The sequence below is a fragment of the Microcaecilia unicolor genome, chromosome 9, assembly GCF_901765095.1.
Source record: "Microcaecilia unicolor chromosome 9, aMicUni1.1, whole genome shotgun sequence".
NCBI lineage: Eukaryota > Metazoa > Chordata > Amphibia > Gymnophiona > Siphonopidae > Microcaecilia > Microcaecilia unicolor.
This window is the reverse complement of record NC_044039.1, coordinates 122,757,561-122,780,439: the sequence shown is the minus strand read 5'-3', so window position 1 is coordinate 122,780,439 and position 22,879 is coordinate 122,757,561. Positions and strand designations below refer to the sequence as shown.

At 42.2% G+C, this 22,879-nt stretch overlaps 2 protein-coding genes across 2 annotated transcripts in view; one reads left to right on the top strand and one right to left on the bottom strand.

Annotated features, from left to right (window-relative positions):
• EIF2S1 (eukaryotic translation initiation factor 2 subunit alpha) overlaps window positions 1–19,971 on the bottom strand; it is a 36,009-nt gene extending 16,038 nt beyond the window's left edge. The window contains exons 1-4 of the mRNA XM_030213949.1: window positions 19,849–19,971; window positions 11,633–11,874; window positions 8,506–8,585; window positions 1,273–1,424 (exon numbers count right to left, since the gene is read on the bottom strand). Coding sequence (XP_030069809.1) covers window positions 1,273–1,424; window positions 8,506–8,585; window positions 11,633–11,873 — 473 coding nt within the window. The 5' untranslated portion in view covers window position 11,874; window positions 19,849–19,971. The remainder of the gene's footprint in view (window positions 1–1,272; window positions 1,425–8,505; window positions 8,586–11,632; window positions 11,875–19,848) is intronic.
• A 270-nt stretch (window positions 19,972–20,241) lies between these two features.
• The window catches only part of ATP6V1D (ATPase H+ transporting V1 subunit D), a 53,388-nt gene continuing 50,750 nt past the window's right edge, over window positions 20,242–22,879 (top strand). Inside the window, 1 exon segment of the mRNA XM_030213950.1 lies at window positions 20,242–20,449. Within this exon segment, the coding sequence (XP_030069810.1) occupies window positions 20,409–20,449 (41 nt within the window). The 5' untranslated portion in view covers window positions 20,242–20,408.

The following is a 22,879-nucleotide window of genomic DNA, read 5'->3' as shown; positions in this document are numbered from 1 at the left end:
ATTCACAGCACATACAAAAATCATAATTACAGGCACAGAAATAAAAACATAGGAACATAAGAATAGCCATACTGGGTCAGACCAATGGTCAATCTGAACCAGTATCCTGTTCCAACAGTAGCTAATTCAGGTCATAAGCACCTGGCAGAAACCCAAATAGTAGCAACATTCCATGCTACCAATCCCAGGGCAAGCAGTGGCTTCTTCATGTCTCTCTTAATAGCAGACTAAGGACTTTTCCTCCAGGAACTTGTCCAAACCTTTTTTAAACCCAGATATCTTAACTGCTGTTACCACATCCTTTGGCAATGAGCTCATGGGAGAAAGTCCATAGTCTGCTATTGAAAATTTATTTTCTGATTTATTGAATTGATTATATCCATTATGCTACACTTGTTCTTTATGTAACCAATTGTTTTATCTACACTTGATTGGCGATTGTCAGGATGTATTATTGTAAGCCACATTGAGTCTGCAAATAGGTGGGAAAATGTGGGATACAAATGCAATAAATAAATATACATGGGGAAGCCACTGCTTGCCCTGGGATTGGTAGCATGGAATGTTGCTACTATTTGGGTTTCTGCCAGGTACTTGTGACCTGGATTGGCCATTGTTGGAAGTAGTATTCTGGGCTGGATGAACCATTGGTCTGGCCCACTATGGCTATTCTTATGCAATTATGTTAGGAATCACAAACTGCCCATCATCATACTTCAGATGGAGGGTGATTTGCCACAATTTCATGGTGAGCTTGATGTACTCAATCAATCCATTGTTTATTTTACACATTTCAAGGCACTTTATTATTCAGGAATGTAGAATGTTATCTTTCCTCTCTCTATGCACTTAGGTGGCTATTTTGTTTCTAATACAAAAAGCTGCTCCTCACGCCTATTCCCCACTTTCTCTGTTCCAAAGAAATTATACTCTAGGAATGTCAAGCTCAATCCTTTTTCAATCACACCAACACTATATGTTATTCAGTAATTGCAAACGTATCCCACCATCCCTTGATCTCTTTTTCTCTATTTTTCCATTAACTATTTTAATCAAGTTATACCTTCCCTACTTCTCTTTGCTGATTCCCAGATTGTACTGCATGGTTATTTTGGCATTTTATTGGGAGCACGCAAGTTACGAGCTCAAAACCCGAAAACCTCATTGGAAATTATAGGAATCGCTACTGGTGGATACTCTACATATAAAACTCAAGACATGAACTGCTTCAACACCACTGCTATAGTAAGTGTAATAAAAAGGTGCCCTTACGAAACAGCATGTTTAAATGCATCATAGGCGCCATATCCCGGCCTTTTGTACTTGTCATCGAAGACCCAGGCTGTTCTCTGGAATAAGCTCTCCAGCTGCTCATCCTTGGTATATTCTAACACCTCGGCTACGTGGCGTAGGATGCTGTAAACCTTTGGCATAAACAGGAAAGAGACTGTTTAGATGCAAAAGCACAGAAAGTATGAAGCAATCTACAAATCTGCACTACTACTACTTAACATTTCTAAAGCGCTACTAGGGTTACGCAGCGCTTTACTACTGTCAAACAATTTAACTATTTACACTTAGTTGGATCCCACACAGTACTTAGTGGGTTATTCGGAGGAGCATTTATGTAACCGTGCCATTTAGGAGATTTTTGTCATTGCTTTAGGGACGTTGTGCTTCAAAGACCATGTGGCCCCAATTTTCAGACTAGCTGGACATGTGATTTCCTTTAAAAAGGTTCTCTCTTTCATTAAGGGATAAATGTGATCAGATACCAGGAAAGATGGTGCTGAAAGAAACTAAGCTGAGATCCTGTATGCTCTTCCATATAAAATGGGGGGAGCACAAAAGTTGAATGGAAAGAAAAAATACTCATGGATAAGGAGAAATCTTGCAGGTGGTCACACTAAGTGCCTAAGTGGTGTTGAATCGAATTTTGTACTCTTTCAAAAAGTATAAAGATTAAGGGACACTCAATAAAGTTACATGGAAATCCTTTTAAAACAAATTGGAGGAAATATTTGTTCACTCAGTGAATTGTTAAGCTCTGGAACTTGTTCCTGGAGGATGTGGTAACAGCGGTTAGCATATCTGCATTAAAAAAAAAACGTTTGGACAAGTTCCTGGAGGAAATGTCCACAGTCTGCTAATGAGACAGGCATGGGGAAGCCACCACTTGCCCTGGGATTGGTAACATGAAATCTTGCTACTATTTGGGTTTCTGCCTGACCTGAATTGGCCACTGTTGGAAACAGGATATGGGGCTAGATTGATCATTGGTCTGACCCAGTATGGCTATTCTTATGGCTATAATATTTAGTGGTGCAAACAGAATAACTGGGCAGAGCGGATGGTCTTTTTCTGCGGTAGGTCGTGGACATTTCAGAAACCTATGTGCGTTGTTTAGAATACACCCGGTCCATCCCTAATTTAGGCGTTGGGATTTAAACTAAGTTTTACTTGGGCGTAACTGCCTGCGACTAAGTTTACTCGTGCGGACAGGCACTCATCATATTCTATAATCTGTGCTTTAGGCATACTTTATAGAATACACCTAGGCATATATTTTTCCTGTGTGGATTTTTCAGTTGCCATATATAGAATCTAGTCCTTTACTTCTTATATTACACTGGCTCCCTATCAGCTTCAGAAGTATGTTTATGTCAAATCTGTTTATTGAAATATTTTAACACAAACATGAACTGTAAAAGAGCGTACTAACTGCTGGCTGACGCTGTAATAAAATATCCCACTCTTAATTCTGGGTGATTTTAACACTCACCTAGATAATCCATCTCACCCCCATACTTCTCGTTTCTCTGCATTTATACAAAAGATTTAGGTCTTACTCAACACATTATGAAGCCTACACATTCAGCAGGCCATATTCTTGACTTAAATCATTTAATTCACTTCTGCTTTCTAGCTTCCAAATCATTCTGGTTTCCTGGTCAATCATTATTTTCTTCTCTTTCAATTATCATTAGTGAAACCTAGAAGGTACAGGGTTCCCTTGATTAAACGGTCTCGCTGTCTTGAGCGGTTAGATCCTTCATTGTTCCCTCCACTTATGAATTATTTCCCTGAAGGATTTACCAACTGTGTAGTTGAGGAACAAGTCTCAAGTTGGAACTCTTCTCAATAAGGTGTTGGATGATATTGCTCCTTTAAGATCTATTCAGGTACATCCAATGAAGAATCAGCCCTGGTTTCATTCAAGCCTTCATTTGTGTCAGTGACAAGTTCGTAAGGTTGAGCATCAGTGCCATAAACTGAAAACAAGTGAGGCTCTTCACAGATATAGAAAGATACGCCATTATTATATGGCTCAATTTAGATCTGCCAAAAAGACCTATTTTTCTACACAAATCCAACAGGCCTCTAAGTTCAACCAAATAGCTTATTCTCAATTTTCAACAAACTTAACAACTCCACCAGCTCATGGTTCTTCTTCTGCCCATCTCACCTCTGATGTTTAGCCACTTTCTTCATATTAAAAATTGATAAACTCCAGGATACATTTCCTCCAATGTCTGATACCCACACTACCAGGTCTCCTCACAGCTCACGGACTTTGTTAGCTGAGTGGAACTCTTAATCTCCCTTCATTTGCTTCCTTTACAAAAACAGCTTGTAAACTGCACCAAACATTGTTCTTTAGACCCTTTGCCTTCGTGTTGGATTAAACTACTGTCTTTAGGATTATTACCCTCTTTATTCAATTATAATTAATACCTTGAAAGAAGTTATGGTTAGGCTAATTCTGAAGAAATCAACTTTAGATCCCCTTATACCTAACAACTAATCGCCCTGTATCAAACTTACCTTTTTTTGTCAAAAATATTAGAACCAATGGTTTTTGTTTGTTTTTCACAACTCCAGGCTATCTTCACCCAAGCCAATCTGGCTTTAGGCCGGGACATAGTATGGAAACAGTTATTACAGCTCTGTTGAGTGAAATACATTCTCGTTTAGAGAGAGGGCAGATAGCACCCATTGTACATTTGAATCTATCTGCTGCATTCGACTTAATCAACCATCTTCTTCTTCTTCAACACTTGTGTTCCCTTGGTTTAACTGGCATTGTATACAAACGGTTCTCGTCTTTTTTTTTGCCCGGCCGTTCTTTCAAGGTTTCAGAACCTTTTTCTATTTCTTCATCCCACTCCCTCATATGGTGTGCAGTTCTGTCACCATCATTATTCAATTTATTTGTTAATCCTTTAGCCCTACTCATGCAATCCAATGAAATTATTTCTTATTCCTGTGCAGATGATTTTCTGTTAGTACATTATACTGATCCATATTCAATCGATTTGACCCCTTTCCAAACTGTCTCAGACGTGGCCAACTGGCTTCTAAGAACATCATTTAGTCCTTAAAGACAAAATTATAACCATTCGAATTTCAGGTTCTCTACCGCCACCTTCTGTGAGTCCACTCCTGTTCGATAGGCAAATTGTTCCAGTATCCTCATTTAAATATTTGGTAATTATCATTCATTCTGCCCTTTCTTTTGGACCTCAGGTTTCTAATGTCATGAAAGTAGGTTTCTTTTTCTTACGCTATCTTAGATCAATTAGGAATCTGATTGACCAAGATTCTTTACATGTGCTTTTTATGTCAATACCCGATATGACTACTGTAATGTAGCTTATGCAGGCATCACAAAAGCAATTAAAAGACTTCAGAAATTACAAAATATGGCAGCCCGTGCTATTTGTAGGGTCTCCAGATATGATAGGGCTACCCCACTTCTTCAATGCCTTCACTGGCTTCCAACAGAATACAGGATAAAGTTCTTACTCTGACATACAAAGCTCTGCACACCATATTCCTTATTTGGCTTCTCTAACTATTCCTTATACTCCAGCTCGCACTCTTCGATCTTTGACTGATAAAAGATTAGTTTTGCCACCCTCCTTCGAGAGCGGGATGGAAATTTACATGTAACTCTGCTTTTCACTTTCTTTCTCCTGCTTTATGGAAGTTGCTTCCCCAGCATATCCGGTTAGGAAGTTCACGCACTGCCCTCAATGGGTTGTGGTAAGTGCTCCTTGCCCCCCCCCCCCCCACCCCACCCCCATGGTCACACAGTAAGTGCAATCTTACCGCATGGCCATTTGTTTTCTCGGCCTTTTTACCCACTGCAGTAAAAAGGGCCTCAGCGTGCGGCAAAAAATGGCCACTGCTGCTAGCACGGGGCCCCTTTTACTGCAGCTTAGTAAAAGGGCCCCTTAGAGCCAAGGTATCATAACTCGTGCTTTAAAAAAGAAAATTTAAATAAGTTTGCAAGAAAAATGGGGGATTACAATCTCTACCCTTTAAAGAAAAGATGACGTTCCTGGTGCCTTCACAGGAAATCATCTTCTCTTGTCCTAAAGGGCAGGACATCAGGACTCACAGCACAGATCAGCGAAGTGAGCAAACGCGCCGAAGACTAAGTCTGGTGGGGGTTGGGGACCCCCGCCAAAGGTACCTTGTCGCGACAGCGGGGTCAAAAGTGGCGGGGGCCAGGACTAAATCTGTGGGGGCTCATGCCCCCACCTAGCTACACCCCTGTTTTATATAAAGACTCCTGAAGCAGGATGACAGATGAAACACGGTGCTGTCTCGAGTCTTTATCAAACTTTATACCAACATTTGAAGTTCCCTCGTTCATCCTTGGTTAGCCAGGTCTATTTCCCACTCCCTTTGTTTTTCCTACAGTTACATCAGCCATAGACCTGGTTTAACTATGGGCCGCACCCGCAGACTATGCCCAGAGCCACAACTGTTGCCTTGCGGAGACCGCCAACGACAAATGGCTTTGGCCAAGGGTAAGCATATCGTACACGGCGTCCGCTAGATAAGTGAGACCTGCCTCCATCTTAGCCACCTGCGAGTCAGTCCTGGCCCCCGACCTTTGATGCCATTGCAGACAGGCATGGGCTATAAAGGAACTGCAAATCGCAGCCTGCAAGCCCAAGGCAGCCACTTCAAAGGCTTGTTTCAGGGCCTGCTCCAATTTGCTATCCTAAAGGTCCTTTAAGGCCACCCCGCCTTCCACAGGCAAGATCGTCTTCTTGGTGACCGCTGTCACCAAAGAATCCACCTTAGGAAAGCCCAACTTCTCCCCTTCCTACGGAACCAAAGAGTAGAGACGGGCCATGGCTCTCACACTCAAAGACCCACCTCGGGGGTATTCCACTCTGCATAGATTAAATCCTGAATATCTGGATGCATTGGGAATGCCTTAGAGGGACCCCTAAGCCCCCGCACGGGACCAGACTGCTGGGAACCTGAAGAATCCCCCCCCAGGTTCAGATATGGAGAGAGCCAATAAGGACTCCGAAATCAATGCACCCAATTCATCTTTTTGAAAAAGCCGGAGCACGTGAGGGTCATCCTCATCTCCCAAGGGGAGCTCCCCCTCCTCTAAAAGCTCCAGGACCGAAGGCCCCCCCCCCCCCAATGAAGCAGACTCCGTGTCTGACCCCACAGAAATGAGTGAACAACCCTCCAAAGGGTCATCCAACAGGATAGGCCGAAGTCTCTTAGGAGGAGGAGGGGCTGAGTCCGACTCCGGGACCCCCGGATTAGGCACAGCAGCGCCCCCCTGCTTCAATAAAAATGCCTGGTGCATTAACAAGACAAATTCAGGGGAAAAAGGCATACCCTGATCAGGTAAGCCACCTGCTGCGACTGCCCCTTTCTCTGCCACCAGCAGAGCCCGCCCCCTGACCGCGGAAGACAAAATGGCCAAAGTTCCCGCCTCCACCAGAGAGGAGTCACCAAGAGATCCCCCCAGGGACCCAGAACACTGATCCAGGTCCGTTATCCCCAGAGAAAGGCCACCAGGATCTCCTCCACTCGGGGACACCAGTCTGCACACCGTGCAGCGGCCCGAGGAGCGTCTACCCCCACAGGAGGAGCAGCGCTTCACCACCTCAGCGGGGACAGACATGCCGCCATGCCAAAAAAACACCCGGTCAGAGGCCCGACTTGCAAGAGCGCATTGCAAGCCCGCTAACTTGCTCCCTCTTCTTATTTTTTAAAAACTTTTGGTGCTAGTGTTTAATAGAAAATAAAGGCATGCTGCGGGAACCACGCGACCGTTACCACAGCCCGCTAACAGATCCCCAATTCACCACCTGGATCCTGAAACAGGGTGTGCACCCCCTGAACTCTTCAACCTCCTCACCGCCCCAGCCAGAACCGACACCACCGGACGTGGCTCTCTCTCTCTGTTTTTTTTGTTGGTTGCTGCACAGACACTGCCATAAGAGAGGCTCAGGAGGGAAATAAAGGGAAGAAAGCCTCCAGGCAGGAGCAAGACAGGGACCCAGCACCACCAGGTATGTCTAAATTTCCTCAGGTGTGACTCAACTGGGAACCAGTAACCAACCGGACCAGGAGAAACCAACTGGAACACAGAGAGAAATGAAGTATGTCCATCCACCTGCTGGAGATAGAAGATAGTGAGGAACTGGGCGGCTAGCGCGTGGCTAGGTAGTATAGAAATGATTTATAGTAGTAGTGCTCAGTTCTGCATTTTCACCTGCTGGTCGATGGACATAACTACCCACTTGTCCTGGAATAGAACGTAATGGAAATGGCGCCTAAAATTGCATGTGCAAATTTGGCAGTGTGACCAAATTGTGCACACAACTTAACTGGTTAACAAGCCAATTGGTGCTGATAATTGGCCACTAACAAGCAATTAGTGGCACTAATTAGAATTTACGCATACAACTTTCTAAGGATATTCTGTAAAGTGGTGTGCATAAATTCTAACACGTGAATCTCAAAATGGGAGTGGCATGGGCGGGTCATGGGCATTCCTACAAATTTCACACACCATTATAGAATACTTCCAATCTATGCCTAAGTTAGGCGCGGGCATTTACACCAGGTTTTAGTTGGCATAAATGGCTGTGCCTAAATTTTAGTCACGGGAATTGGCGAGGTTTATAGAATAACACCAAGTGCAGTTTTTTTTTGGTGCCATATATATACAATTCACCCCTATGTACATTTGGTGCGCCATTATAGTGCTTTGGTGCCTTGCTGGCACTTTCGTAGGCAATGGTACATTGGTAGGCATTAAGTGGTAGTCTTCTATATAATTATGCACACAAAGGGAATGTAAATGTGTGCACAGAGACTTTTTAATATTCTTTTATAATTATGTTCTTTTATATCTTTCTTTTATGGTGTCTAGTGTTTTTTGCTTTTGCCTCCCTTTCTTTCCTGTCATCAAATGGAGTTCTTTACTCTTTCAAATCTGAATTTTAGTCTATACACTGCTCTATTTAGCCTTAGTAGCTAGAGTGGTTTAGCAAATTTAAATGAACTATAAACTAGAACTGACCTTTAAATAGGTTGCAGATAGCTGAACAAGGAAAAAAAAACCCACACAATTTAAATAAAAAACTTATCATTCCTGCCATTTAAGAATGTGCAGTTTAACAGGGCAATGTTGTAAGTCATTGAAAAATCAAACAAAAAAAAAATAGTACCTACAGTCTTAGATTTGGTAAATTTGTCTTCACATTTCAGTGCCTCTTCTGGTGAAACTCTTCTCTTAGACAAGTCAATATAGCCTATGCAAAAAAGAAAGCAAAAAGGTTAGCTCCCATGCACCCCTCTCAAAGCACAGTCTAATCTAATATTGTACCCCAACCCTATGCTTCCATGCCTCTTCCCAATCAACTGTCAACACACCCTCCCCCGCTGTGGCTATCCCCCATCTTCCTGTAACAGGAGAAAAGACAGGGATGTTGTGAAGATGGAAGCCAGAATATGTTCAAACATGCACTCAGTGCAACTTTGTCAACAACAGTTTGTTAAAGGGCAATGGCCCATACACCTCCACCTGGGCACCAATCAGCTCAGAAGCACAAATACAGGCAAAGAGTGGAGTCATAATTCAAGAACATGTTCACATGTTTGCAGTGGCATTAAGGGTGCTCTAGCCAACATTCTTTACACAGGTGTGAGGGGTTTATAGAACACTGCCCCTCACCCTTTAGAAAAGTCCTTCTCTAACTAGCCTGGGCCACCTTAAGAGCACTGATCCCGCCTCAGGAGGAAGTGAGCCAGGAGGGGCAGAGTCAATACCTGGGAGTTTAAAAGACAGGTCCAGGCTAAGGTTAAGGAGGCTCAGGGAAGGAAGAACTGAAGCCCAAGTTTACGCCTTTACTGAAAGCATTTAGCTGCTGTGACCTGGCTGAGGTAAGCCAACTTTGTTTTCTTGCCAAGACTTGCAAACCTTTCTGAAGTCTGGCTGGAGCCAGATCTGAGTGTTCACTGGCTGTCTGGGGCAGGGCAGTCCCACCAGCCACAGACTGCTCGGCCTGCTAGCCAGAGACCTGCTCAAGACTGTTACTAACCCAGAGAAACTGTTTCATCTGAGATGCCTGGTCTGTCAGATAAAAGGTACCAGGGCTCAGGTGAATAAAAGCATTTACTTTCACCTTTATATAAATGGCTGAGTTATTCCTAGGGCCACCCCAGAAACCTTGCCCGGGATCTCACAACAGGCTTCTGAAATGAATATGCTACAATGGGAAATTGGAATACATGTCTGTGAAAAAGATTTTTAAGTCTGGTCTGTTCCAGTTACCAGATGCCCTAAGCACAGTAGAAATTCGGTAGTTAGATGACTACTCTATGATCTGTCCACCAGTTTTCACCCACACACACTCATATGACTACCGATCTTCAACAGGAACTTCTGCAGCTTTTTATTAAGATTAATTCTTGGTATATATATGTACAATACTTTGATGGATCTTTGGAACATCCACTGCCAATGCCATGAACATAGAGCACACAACAGTCACTTTATTAAAACAAAGAGGTTTTATGTGTTAATAAAATGTGTCAAGAAGTGGGTCATGAATCATAGGCCTGTTCTTTACCATATACTATGTCACTGCCTCTGATAACGTAAGAATCAAATGGTATGAAACAAAGACAGATCCTATGCAATTATTAAATCTCAACTGTTCAAAGCATCCTCTCTCTCAACTGAGGAATTATGTTAAATATTGTGTGAAGGTAGGGGAGAGTAACTCCCCTGTTCTGCTGTTGGAATGTGATGTGACACAGGGCTTGGCGCTATCAACATTATTATTTTACATCGTTCTGAGCCCACTGATAAGTGCTTAAGCCATAATCTTATGTTAGCATTATTGTTATGCTGATGATGTTCTTATTTTAGCAAAAGTGTCACCGGATACTTTGGACTTTAACCCATCTTCAGTCATGGTTGGAAGCTGTGGCTGATTGGCTACAACAGCATCAGCTTGTTCTAAATGTTAGCAAGACCACTGCCTGCTGGATAACAGGAAATAGTAAAACACATCCAACTCCAACACCTGCACTGATTGGGAAATGAATCCCTCCAGTGTCTAGTTTTAGATATCTGGGGTGATAATCGATTACGCTTTATGCTTTGGTGATCAAATATCATTTATTGCAAAGAAAATTTTGTATGTTTTAAAAACAGCTACGATCAGTCAAGGAATATTTTGACGACACAGCTTTACAGATGTTAATTCGTGCCCTAGTCATTACTAGATTGGATTATGGTAATACAGTCTACCTTCTACTCGAGTTACGCGGCTGCAAACTTTGCAAAACACTTGTATAGCAAATACCACCGGTTGCCCATTCCATTTAGAAGCAAATTTAAAACATCTTGTTTAGTGCATAAAGCACTGTGGGAGCAGGAGCCATTGTACTCAAGTAGACGGACCACACTATATGCACCGGTGAGATGTCTTAGGTCGCTACAGGACCATAAATGTCAGCACATTCTCTTCTGAAGGCACACTGGGTGGCTACACAGGAGAGGGCTTTCTTCTGACAGGCACCATCCCTTTGGAATGACCTGCCAAAAGAAATCCCAGCAGAACCTAGTTCTAAAAGATTTAAGGTCTTATTAAAAACACATTATTTTAAGTTGGTTTTTGATCTGTAGTCCGGAATATGGGAATTCTTGTGTGTTTATATAAGTAATAATCTTTTAATGTTAAACAGTATTTTAATATTGTGTAGTATCTGATTGACTCTGTTGAATGTAGGCTAGGTATTTTCTTTCAATGATGGAGTTCTTACTGATTGATCCTTTGCTTGTACCACAGAAATGTGATCACATTCCTTCTAGTCTAAAACACTGCTGGATTCTCAATCTAATCAAGAATGGTCCAATGTTCATTGAAACTCTTCAAGGTACTGCTACTGCACACTATGCCAGTTTCATCATTAGCTAATCTCTTATTACCCAGCCTCTTCACTTTTGGTCATTAAAACTTTTCCTGGCCTCTGATCTTTTGAGTTTAGGTGAAAATTTTCAAATGAAACTTGGTATGCAAAATTCTTTGTTGCCTCTCCCTGATATTCATCATATCATGTACATATTTCCCACAGTGACTGTAGCAATGTGGGATACATTTACATTAACTCAATTCCATGGCGCCCAAGTGTACTAGAAGGCGAGAGAAGTTTAGTACCAAGTTACACTTAAGGGATAACATCTTTAAAGTTCCCACATTATCATGTCACTAGCACAAGCCACTGTTGTGTTTGTTTAATGTGACTGCTCATAATAGGTTTACTACAATTTCAAATTCTTCTTGTTTACCTTTGTCTTTGTCAACCCTTATGACAACCACACACTCATTCCTTCCAATGCGGATCAGTTTGTTGATGGAACGGATACGTCTCCTGGAAAGCTCACTGAGCAGGATCATACCCTCGATGTTGTTGTACTCTAGAAGGCTGACATAAGCGCCCATTTCTGCAATGGAGCGCACGTTCACCATCACTACATCATCCACCTCTGGAAATTTGTGCTGGTAAAATCTACAGCTGAGTCCAGGCATGCTAAAATGAGAAAAAAATAGTCCATCCTAAACATCCATGTTAATACTTCAGAATGATCATAATAATAGAAGTCCTTGACAATAAAAGCTTCCTCTACTTTGCACCTGACTGTACGCAAAACTATCTATATTTTAAAGTTGTTACTAAAATCATTTAAACACTTCTTGGAGTAACAATACCAGCAAGGAGTTGCAAATTGCTCTGCTCAGCATGGTAACAGATTGGCTTATTCAACAATAATCAATATGGACCAATATCACCACGTGCAAAATAATTAATGATATTTTAAGGGGCTCAAATGTGGTAGTAGCCTTTAATTACTAAATTAAATATTAGAAAACATTAATCAGAGACATGTAATTAGATACAAGCTGTCCATACACTGCACACTTAAGGGAGAGGTGTCAAAATAATCCAGTTTACCTCTACACAGATCGATTACTAGCGATAAAATGGAAATTAACCAAAACATACTTCAGAGACCATTTCAGTATTCCAAAACCCGCAATCCAAAAAGAGAGGGTGCCTAATAGATACTTCCAGAGAACAAGGTTACTTTAGATCATCACAGTAGGATTTTATTAACCTCCTGAAAGTGGATATTAAAAAAAAAAAAAAAACCTCATCATAGTTGGTTTGCAACCAAATCAGAGTTAAAACATCTTTTACCCAAAATTTGAGACTTCCTAAATTGTCTTTTGAATTACGACCCCCCCCTATCCCCCCCAAAAAATAAACAGAACCTGCTGCAAGTTTTCTACACAAATAACCGCTATACCAAAATCTCCTACTACCCTTACTAACTTCAGCAGTCAGTTTGTGATTAACCTGATTTCACTCTATGAATAAGTTTATTTACAATTTGATATATTACTCATCAGCAGACCACCCAAGCACTGTACAAAGTAAAATATAAATAAAAATAATATACAAGTAAATAAAGTAACAGATGAAAAGAAAACCATCATAAATGGTACAGGAGATAACATGTCACACTCAAACTCATGCAAAAAACAACAGAAGTGGATGAACACCAGAATCCCACAGTGGAGTACAAGGAAGGTGAAAAGTGGGAAACGGATAATGGCTCTGAAAAGCTTTTTGATCAGCTGTGTTGCTGACAGTGCATTTGTTTGAACCTCTTCAAAAGGTACTGCCAAAAGGTCTTTATAAAGACTCCAGAGGCAGGCACATTCGAGTCTTTCGCTACCATCAATAAAGAGTGCTTCTCCTATGTTTTGGCCGTTCCTCGGTTTTTCTGTGAAGAGCTGTTATCCATTCCACACTCAAACTCATTCCAGACTTGCCCCCCACCCCCGCATCATTTGGCACTCTATAAAGCCAGGCTCAGACAGAGTAGCATTTAGAAAAAAAGGAAGGTTTTAAGAGAATCTCTACATTTTGAATAACAGAGCATTAGCTGAAGACGAAGCAGTAATGAATTTCAAAGTACAGGACCCATAACACTGAAAATAGAATTTTGCATATTATCAAGCCGAATACGTTTGAAGGACAAAATCACCAATAGATTTTCATGTGTAGATCAAAGAGTTCCAGATGGTGAAGAAGCAGTAAATGAAACAGAAATAGTGGGAACTCTGCATAGGTTTTATATACCAACTAGTAAAAAAGGCCCGTTTCTGGAACGAATGAAACGGGCACTAGCAAGGTTTTCCTGGGAGTGTGTATGTTTGAGAGAGAGAGCCAGAGTGAATGTGCAGGTGTGTGACAGAGTGAGACTGTCTGTGTGACAGAGTGAGACTGTCTGTGTGACAGTGTGAGACTGTCTATGTGACAGTGTGTGTGTGAGAATGAGAGTGTGTGACAGGGCCCCCTCCCCTGTTCCTAATGCCCCTCACCCCGTTCCCTCCCCTCCTTTTCCTCCTCCTTCCCACACTTTGGGTTCCTTAAGGCTTTCAAAAGTCTATGTACCCCCGTGGCCCTAACGCCCAGTATCCGGATACCCAACCGCTTTCCTCCTCACCCCTCCCCCAAGATGTAATACTTTCACGTCCTTCATTTTTTTTTTTAAAGTGTCCTATCTACCCTGTGTACAAATGCCCGGCATTCAGATTGTGTTCCTCTCGTAAATTTTTATTTCTTTCATTCATTCAGAACTTCCCCCCCTCCCCCCCGAACACTTTTGGTTCCTTCAGTCTTTTAAAACTGTCCTATGTACCCTGTGTGCTAATGGCCAGCATTGAGATTGTTTTCCTGTCCCAAATTTGCATGTCTTTCAGTCATTCACAACTCCCCCCCCCCTTCTCCAGTTTAACACTTTCGTTTCCTTCAGTCTTTTAAAACTCTCCTATCTACCCTGTGTCCTAATGGCCAGCATTCAGATTGTTTTCCTTTCCCAAATGTTCATGTCTTTCAGAACTCCCCCCTCCCCCCATTTAACACTTTCGGTTCCTTCAGTCTTTTAAAACTCTCCTATCAACCCTGTGTCCTAATGGCCAGCACTCAGATTGTTTTGCTTTGCCAAATTGTCTGTCACCGAGGTCAGTGCTTGCCTGCCTAGCAGACCACTTCCTGCAGGCACGGTCCCAAGCACATCCTGTTGGAGGTGAGAATTATTATATAGGATGTTAAGATCTTAAAAATGGGGGAAATGGGTAGCCAGTGTTCACTCTTAAGCAGTGGTATAATGTGGTCAGATCTACGAGCACCAGTGATGAGCTTAACTGGAATACTTTGAAGTGTTTGAAGACATTTTATTTTTGAAAGCCCAAAGACCCTGAAACATTAATCTAGGGTGTTACGAACCAGAACACGAACAAGTATCCCGATAGCCGGTTTCCAAGAGAGGCTGAATAGAACATATTCATGGTATGGAGAGTAGTCTAAAGCACTGTACCAACAACGATGGAAGCCCGGTTTAATTCCCACTGCTGCTCCTTGTGATCTTGGGCAAGTCACCTAACCCTCCACTGTCCCTGGGGACAGGAAAATACTTACTGTACCTAAACCTAACTCACCTTGAATTACTACTGAAAAAAAAGGTGTAGGCTAAATCCAAATAATTAATATTTTGTTTCAATTAAAAATGCATTTATAATCACTGAGATGTGTGACAAAATTCAACAACCCTCAAGAATTCCAAGAAAACCTGACTCATAAGCCTCTACCACCAACCAGTATCATAAAGGGGAAAGGGGAGGGGACTTCATATACCATCTTTCCGTGGGGTCCTTTTACAAAAGCGTGCTAGCATTTTCAGTATGCGCTAAAAATAAGCGTGCGCTAAATGCTAGACACCCATATATTCCTATGGGTGTCTCTAGCTTTAGCGCACGCTATTAGCACGCACTAAAAACGATAATGCACCTTTGTAAAAGACTCCCTGTGTTGCAAAGTGGTTTATATATTATATACAGGTACTTATTTTGTACCTGGGACAATGGAGGGTTAAGTGACTTGCCCAGAGTCACCAGGACCTGCAGTGGGAATCAAACCTAGTTTGATTTCTCCCTAAACCTGCCTCTCCTCTCCCCCCGTTCTCTATTTCGGTAGATAACACTCATATCCTCCCTGTCCCGTCTGCGCGCAACCTTGGAGTCATCTTTGACCCGGTTCTCTCCTTCTCTGCTCATATTCAGCAGATTGCCAAAACCTGTCGTTTCTTTCTCTATAATATTAACAAAATTTGCCCTTTCCTCTCCGAGGACACTACCAAAACCCTTACCCACACCCTTATCACCTCTTGCCTAGACTACTGCAATTTGCTTCTCGCTGGTCTCCCGCTCAGCCATCTATCTCCTCTTCAATCTGTCCAAAACTCTGCTGCGCGTCTTATATTCCGCCAGTCGCTATACTCACGTTAGCCCTCTCCTCAAGTCGCTTCACTGGCTCCCTATCCTCTTCCGCATACAGTTCAAACTTCTCCTTTTGACCTACAAGTGCATCCACTCTGCACTCCTCAGTACCTTTCCGCTCTCATCTCTCCCTACACTCCTCCCCGTGAACTCCGTTCGCTGGGTAAATGTCTCCTGTCGTCCCCCTTCTCCCCCACTGCTAACTCCCGGCTCCGTTCCTTCTATCTCGCTGCGCCCTATGCCTGAGCCAGTACGTCAGGCTCAGTCTCTGGTTGTCTTCAAGTCTAGGCTTAAAGCCCACCTCTTTGCTACTGCTTTCGACTCCTAACCATGACTCTCTAACTCAACACCCTCACTTATCACCCCTACCACTGCAATTTCCCCACCCATAGCTGTCTGTTCGTCTGTCCAATTTAGATTGTAAGCTCTGTTGAGCAGGGACTGTCTTTTCATGTTAATTTGTACAGCGCTGCGTAAGTCTAGTAGCGCTATAGAAATGTTTAATAGTAGTAGTAGTAGTAGTAATAAAGGGGAGGGGACTTCATATACCATCTTTCCGTGGGGTCCTTTTACAAAAGCGAGCTAGCATTTTCAGTATGCGCTAAAAATAAGCGTGCGCTAAATGCTAGACACCCATATATTCCTATGGGTGTCTCCAGTGTTTAGCGCACGCTATTAGCACGCACTAAAAACAATAATGCACCTTTGTAAAAGAGTCCCTGTGTTGCAAAGTGGTTTATATATTATATACAGGTACTTATTTTGTACCTGGGACAATGGAGGGTTAAGTGACTTGCCCAGAGTCACCAGGAGCTGCAGTGGGAATCAAACCTAGTTCCCCTGGTTCTCAGACCACTGCACTAACCATAATTTTAATTATTATGACATTTGTATCCCGCATTATCTCAAACAGAGTTCAGGTTCAATGTGGCTTACAATCCAATTATAAGGCAGTTTCTCCTACTCTACAGAGTACAACTGCTAGTAATATTGTACTGGACACAGAAATAAAAGATGGTATGTGACTTGTCTGAAAAACTGGTCCTGTGAAAAATCCATGAAGCAGCAGAGTTTGGACCATGGAGGGCGGACCTCTGGAAGAGGTTAGCACACCATGGAGCAATACAATGGCATTATAATATTTTTGGTCTGATTTTGCATCCCTCTTCTAGTAATTCCTAGCATTCTGTTTGCTTTTCTTGGCCGCCACTGCACACTGGGCAGAAAATTTCAGGTACCCAGTCAAAATAGCCCCAACAATAAAGCTCCAAACAAAAAAGGTTCCCGACATAATAGCCTCTGACATAACAGCCATTGTCAAAATGGCCTGCCCACACTATAGCCCCCTGACAAAAGGGCGATCAGGTTGCCCAGAAAATGGCACTGCATTTTTTCTAGGGGGCTATTTTGTCAAGGGTTATTTTTGTGGGAAGGGCCATTTTGTTAGAGGCTGATTTGTAACCAGGCTGTTTTGTCAGGGCGGCAAAAGTTCAGCGTATTGTCTACAATGACACCTAGATCTTTTTCTTGAGTGCTGACTCCTAAAGTGTATTTATTAATGTATTATTATGAATGTAAATTGTTCCCCGCTCAGGGTTGTAGAACCAGAACATCTACAACCCTGTGTGGGTTATAAATAAATAAATGTGGACCCTAGCATCCGATAACTATGATTCAAATTATTCTTCCCAATGTGTATCACGTTGCATTTGTCCACATTAAATTTAATCTGCCCTCTTGGATGCCCAGTCTTCCAGTTTCCTAAGGTCTTCCTGCAATTTTTCACAATCCACATGCGTTTTGACAACTTTGAATAGTTTTGTGTCATCTGCAAATGTAATCACCTCACTCGTCGTTCCGATTTCCAGATCATTTATAAATGTTAAATAGCACCGGTCCCTGTACGGATTCCTGCAGCTCTCTAATATTCACTCTACTCCGCTAAGAAAAATGGGCATTTAACCCTACCCTCTGTTTTCTGTCTAATAACCAATTCCTAATCCACAATGGAACATCGCCTCCTATCCCTGAAGGCATGAATAAACATTTGGATAGGGGCATAGTTAACAACGTAGGCTATTTACCACAGGCCCCATTTAATGCAATTAGACCTTATTATTACTAACTGGGACAAGTATTTCATACTCATGGGCTGCTATAGCAACTACACATTCATCTGTGGGCCGCACTAAAATATTCATCCTCCATATTCTCCCCATTACAATTACTTAGGAGCCAAATTTACATTATGTAATTAACCAGATGTTAAATTTAGAATGCACATTAGATATGACATGGGCCACACAGAACTTCCCTGCAGGCTGCATGTTTCACACATCTAACTGAGATCAACAGTAAAATAACACATCTTAATAGTAGCCCATGTTGATAACTTCCCACTTAAAGGTGAGTCAGCTGATGTAGCATATCTAGATTTTCATAAAGCTTTTGACAAAGTCCATCATGAGAGACTTCTGAGAAAATTAAAAAGCTATGTAATAAGAAGCAACATTCTGTTGTGGATTGGGAACTTTCCAAAAGAAAAACAGGGTTAAATGGCCAGTTCTCTAATGGAGGGTGAATCATGGAATACCACAGGAATCTGTACTAGGACTGCTTTTTAACATTTATAAATAATCTTGAAGTGGGAACAATGAATGAGGTGATGAAATTTGCAGATGACATAAAACTATTAGAAGCTGTAAAATCACAAGCAGATTGTGTGAAATTGAAGGAGGACCTTAAGAGACCTGAAAACCAAGTATCAAAACAGCAGATGAAATTTATTGTGGACATTGGGAAGAATAACCCAAATTATAGCTACATTATGCTAATTTTCATATTAAGAATAACTACCCAGAAAAAGGATCTATGTGTCACTGTGGACAAGTTGAAATCTGCTCAGTGTGCAGCAGTAGCCAACATTTTTTTATGAATTATTAGGAAAGAATATATAATAAAACAAAATATTCTAATGCTTATGTATCACTCCATGTTGTGACCTCACCTTGAGTATTATGTGCAATTCTACTCACCGCATCTCTAGAGATATAGCAGAATGAGAGATGGCACCAAGAAAAGCAACCAAAATGATTAAGGGGATAGAATGACACTCATATAGGGAAAAACTAAAGCGGTTAGGCCTTCAGCTTGAAGAAGAGACGGCTGAGAAGGATATGACAGAGGTCTACAAAGTCCTGAGCAGAGTGGAACAGATAAACACAAATTGAAGTGCACTTTTCCAAAAGTCAGTCCATTTTTTGTCAGTTTTGAGCTATACAATATTGATCATCAAGGCAAGATTCATGTACTGTAGTTTATTTCTGTGTGAAAACTCACTTAGTCCATGAGATTTGGTACAGGATTAAGCTAAAGTAGATCTTCCTTTGATGAACAAAATTAATCACAATGCTCAAGACCAACAAAAAAAAAATGGCCAAAGTTTTGGAAAAGTGCTCAACTGATTGTTTACCCTTTCTAAACGTACAAAAATACCACAAAATTACACACTAGTACATTTAAAACAAATAGGATAACTCCTTGCCAGACATTTGGTAAAATGAGTTGACATAACTTTAAAAACGTGTGAATAAGTTCTTGGCAGTAATTAAGCTTATCTGGGGGGGGGGGGGGGACCCCCAAACCACTGCCTGTACTTAGAAGTCAGTAGCATGAAATCTTACTACTATTTGCGATTCTGCCAGGTACCTGTGCCCTGGATTTAGCCACTGTTGGAGGAAGGATACTGGTCTACATGGACCTTTGAGCTGACCCAGTATAGCAATTATATTCTAAGGGAATGCAACTGGGAAACGAGCACCATGCCTCCTTGCATACAAAGGAGTAAACCCAGAACAAGGCGCAACCCTCCCTATCGGACAAACCTGGAGGGAGCTGGCAACCCTGCTGTTTTGACAGTTATAACCTTTGAGCAGATCCCTGATTTTGTGGGGCGGAAAGACACTGAGTATGGGGAGGGGTAACATCGCCACAGTCCAGCCTTGCCCCCACCCCCCGGGCTTCTCTTCTTTCCCTCAAGCTTCACTACAGTCAAGGCCTCTGCCTCTCCAATTGCACCGGGCTATAGCCAGGCCTCACCACAAGGTCCAAGACACAGTGGCGGGCACAGAGAATACAACTACCACCCTGCCCCTCTCACCTTTGTCCGTTCCTACAGGCTACCTCACGCCCTTTCCACCTCCAAAAGCACTTTTGTTGTCGCCGGTATCACGCTCCGGGAAGTTTCATCAGCGTGTGCTCCTATTCCCCTCACTACGCAGGCGCCGTGAACTCTGCCCGCCTCCGGGAAGATCCTATTAGGTCAGGAATACGTCACGGAGTCAAAGGAGCAGCTCGCGAGGAGAAAGGGAAAACAAGGAGGGCGACGTTTGACCGCAATAGTAGAATTTAACCTCCTTGCCTTCAGTCAAGCTAACCTCCTTGGAATTACTCGTCTGCACTAGAGTGGTGGCCGTGGAAGAAGCCGCACCGGAAGTGAAAGCAAGCAAACCCTTGTCAGCTGACACGTCGCTCTGGTGACCCCGGTGGTGTCACGTCACGTGATCGTGTAGGGAGGTTGCGGGCGACCTGAAGTCCTAGGCGCCCAGAACGCGTTACTGAACAGTGAGCGAGCCCTAACACCTCGGCGTGGAGAAGTCTAAAGTCAGAGGCGAACCGAGCTGCTGACAGTCAAGATCACGGAGTCCGAAATAAGCAAACATGTCGGGCAAAGACAGGATCGAGATCTTCCCCTCCCGAATGTGAGTAGGAACCCTGGTAAAGCAGGGGAAGGTCTCCTGTAAGGAAGTGTTATATTTGTTAGTGCTGTTCATAATGAAGGGGGAGAGAGTGGGAGTGGGAGATCTTGGCGTGTGTGTCCCCACCTCTCCTGGAATTAGTCTTGTAAGAACGAACATTTAAGAGTATTTTATGTTCACTTTTATGTATTGTCAGAATTTTTGTTGAATGTGCAGCACGTGAATGGCATCTTCCTGTTTCCACATTGTCCTCTGAATATTTTTTTCCCAAAAAGTCCGAGTTAAATTTCGAGGAGCTGTTATAACATTACATTTCGCATACTGTAATTGGTTCAAAATAGGCCCCATGTTTTTCTTCATTAATTTTTGCAGTGCTGTTTTCTGGCTTTTTGTTCTATATTCGAGTTGTTCCTTGTAATTGCATATTGTAAGTGTACCAAAAAATGTTTATTTTTGATATATCTTTCTGTATGTGTAGGATCACCAAGTTCAGTAAAGCCTCATTAATCACAATATTGTTACTCTATTTCAGTTTTCTGATTTAGGCAGCGGCTTAAGAGGGCAAGCTGACATGCTCAAGGTCAACTGTATGTCAGCATTAGAGTTTGGCTGTTAGTATTCAGTTGTTGCCATCCCTGCTGCCAGCTTAGTTGAATAGTGTGGAAGGGAAGAGTAATTTATGCTGTGCATAGGATCCAAGGAACAAACTAACCCCCCACCCCACCTTTACAGAGCCAGGCGACATAAAAGGGGGGGGGGGGTGTCAGCATTACTGCACCGGCAGCTGCCACACAGCTTTGTAAAAAAAAAGAGGGGAGGGGAAGTACAAAACAGTAAAATTATGGTGCCTACATCAGCATTGCTGAAGGCATATTACCTTCAAACAATCCCCTCACAGTTTCAGTTGCTGATGCAATGGATGACTCATGTATAAAGAATTTTTTATCTAAAACTTTTCTTGATCTTGTGTTTCTAAATATGTAAATTTATAGTCTGATCCCATATTTCCCTATTTCAAGCAGATATCACTCTTGCTAGTGAAATGATTTACTTTGGTGTTTCATAAGATGTCTGGTAGGTCATCGTTTTAATAAAAAGCGATGGTGGTCCCAACATGGCTGTGTATTTTAGACTAGTGTGACTTTTCAGTTAGTGTAGCTGTAATGTGTTTGAATGCATGCAATTTGCTAGTTACCTAACGAAGTCTGGTGCTGTTTACAAAGGCTTCTTATTTCCAATATGCCTGGCAAGAAATCTTTTCTCATGGTCAGCTGGCATTGACAAAGAAAGGAATAAAAGTATCATAGGCTGAGTTAGTATAGTACTTGAGTCATCTTGTTGACTAGATTGCTAAACAGGCATAAATACAGCTTCCTATTAGTAATCTGGAAAATGTCTACTAAAGCTGTATTACATTTTCCATCTGTATGAAAGTGTGGTAAGAATGCAAATCTGAAACCAAGCTGTGTAGGAGCACATAATGCATATAGGAGATCTGAATTCAAATGTTGCTGTAATTAGAGAGGGGCCTTTTGTTCTGAAAAATTCAGAAGTTTATGTAAAGGTGTCACCTTTATGTGGGTACATTAGTTTTTTGGTGGGATTTGAAGGGCTCACACTTCCCAACACAAGTGTAAAGGTTAGAATGGGATATGGGTCTGGGTCCCCTTCTCTACAGTGCACTGCACCGACCACTAGGCTGCTCTAATAGGACTACTATAAAGGCACATGGGTGCCTACTTTCCTTTATAGAATACTTGCGTAACTGGGTATATATGTGCATACAGTTTAGGCCTTGACACTTGTCTAGCTGTAGATCTGGTGTAAGTGCAGCAGCTACTCTGGTAAGTGGGAGCTTCACCTACGCCCCCCCCCCCCCCCCCCACTTCAAATATGTACTATACGGGTATTAAAAATATATATATTATTATGTTTATTAATCAATGAACCACAAAAACAGTATAAGAAGCTTAAAGACAGCTATGAAAACAAACAATAATGACTATTCATACACCAGGTAAACTATGAGCTGTTATGCTGCTTTTTATCTCCGGGAAGCAAGGTAAGTTACAATGCTGGACCGGGGGATGGGGGGAAAGGATGCTGCTGGATGGGGGGGGGGGGGGGGCAACCACAAAGCTTTGCTCGGAGTTGTTTCAGGATATCCACAGTGAATATGCATAAGATAAATTTGCATCTGATGCAAAACTCAGCATATATATTGTGGATAAAACCCAGCTGGCTGTGGGGGCCCCAGAACAGATTTGGGAAGCCCTGTCTTAAAGGAAGCATAACAATTGAAATGTTCCCTCTCTTATTGGACTGTTGTCTTACTTTTGGATGATTAAGTGGAACTTTCCCAGAGACGTAATTTTGAGAGAGAAATGAAATCCTCAAGGAGAATGGTGTACCCTATAAAAATGATATTCACTG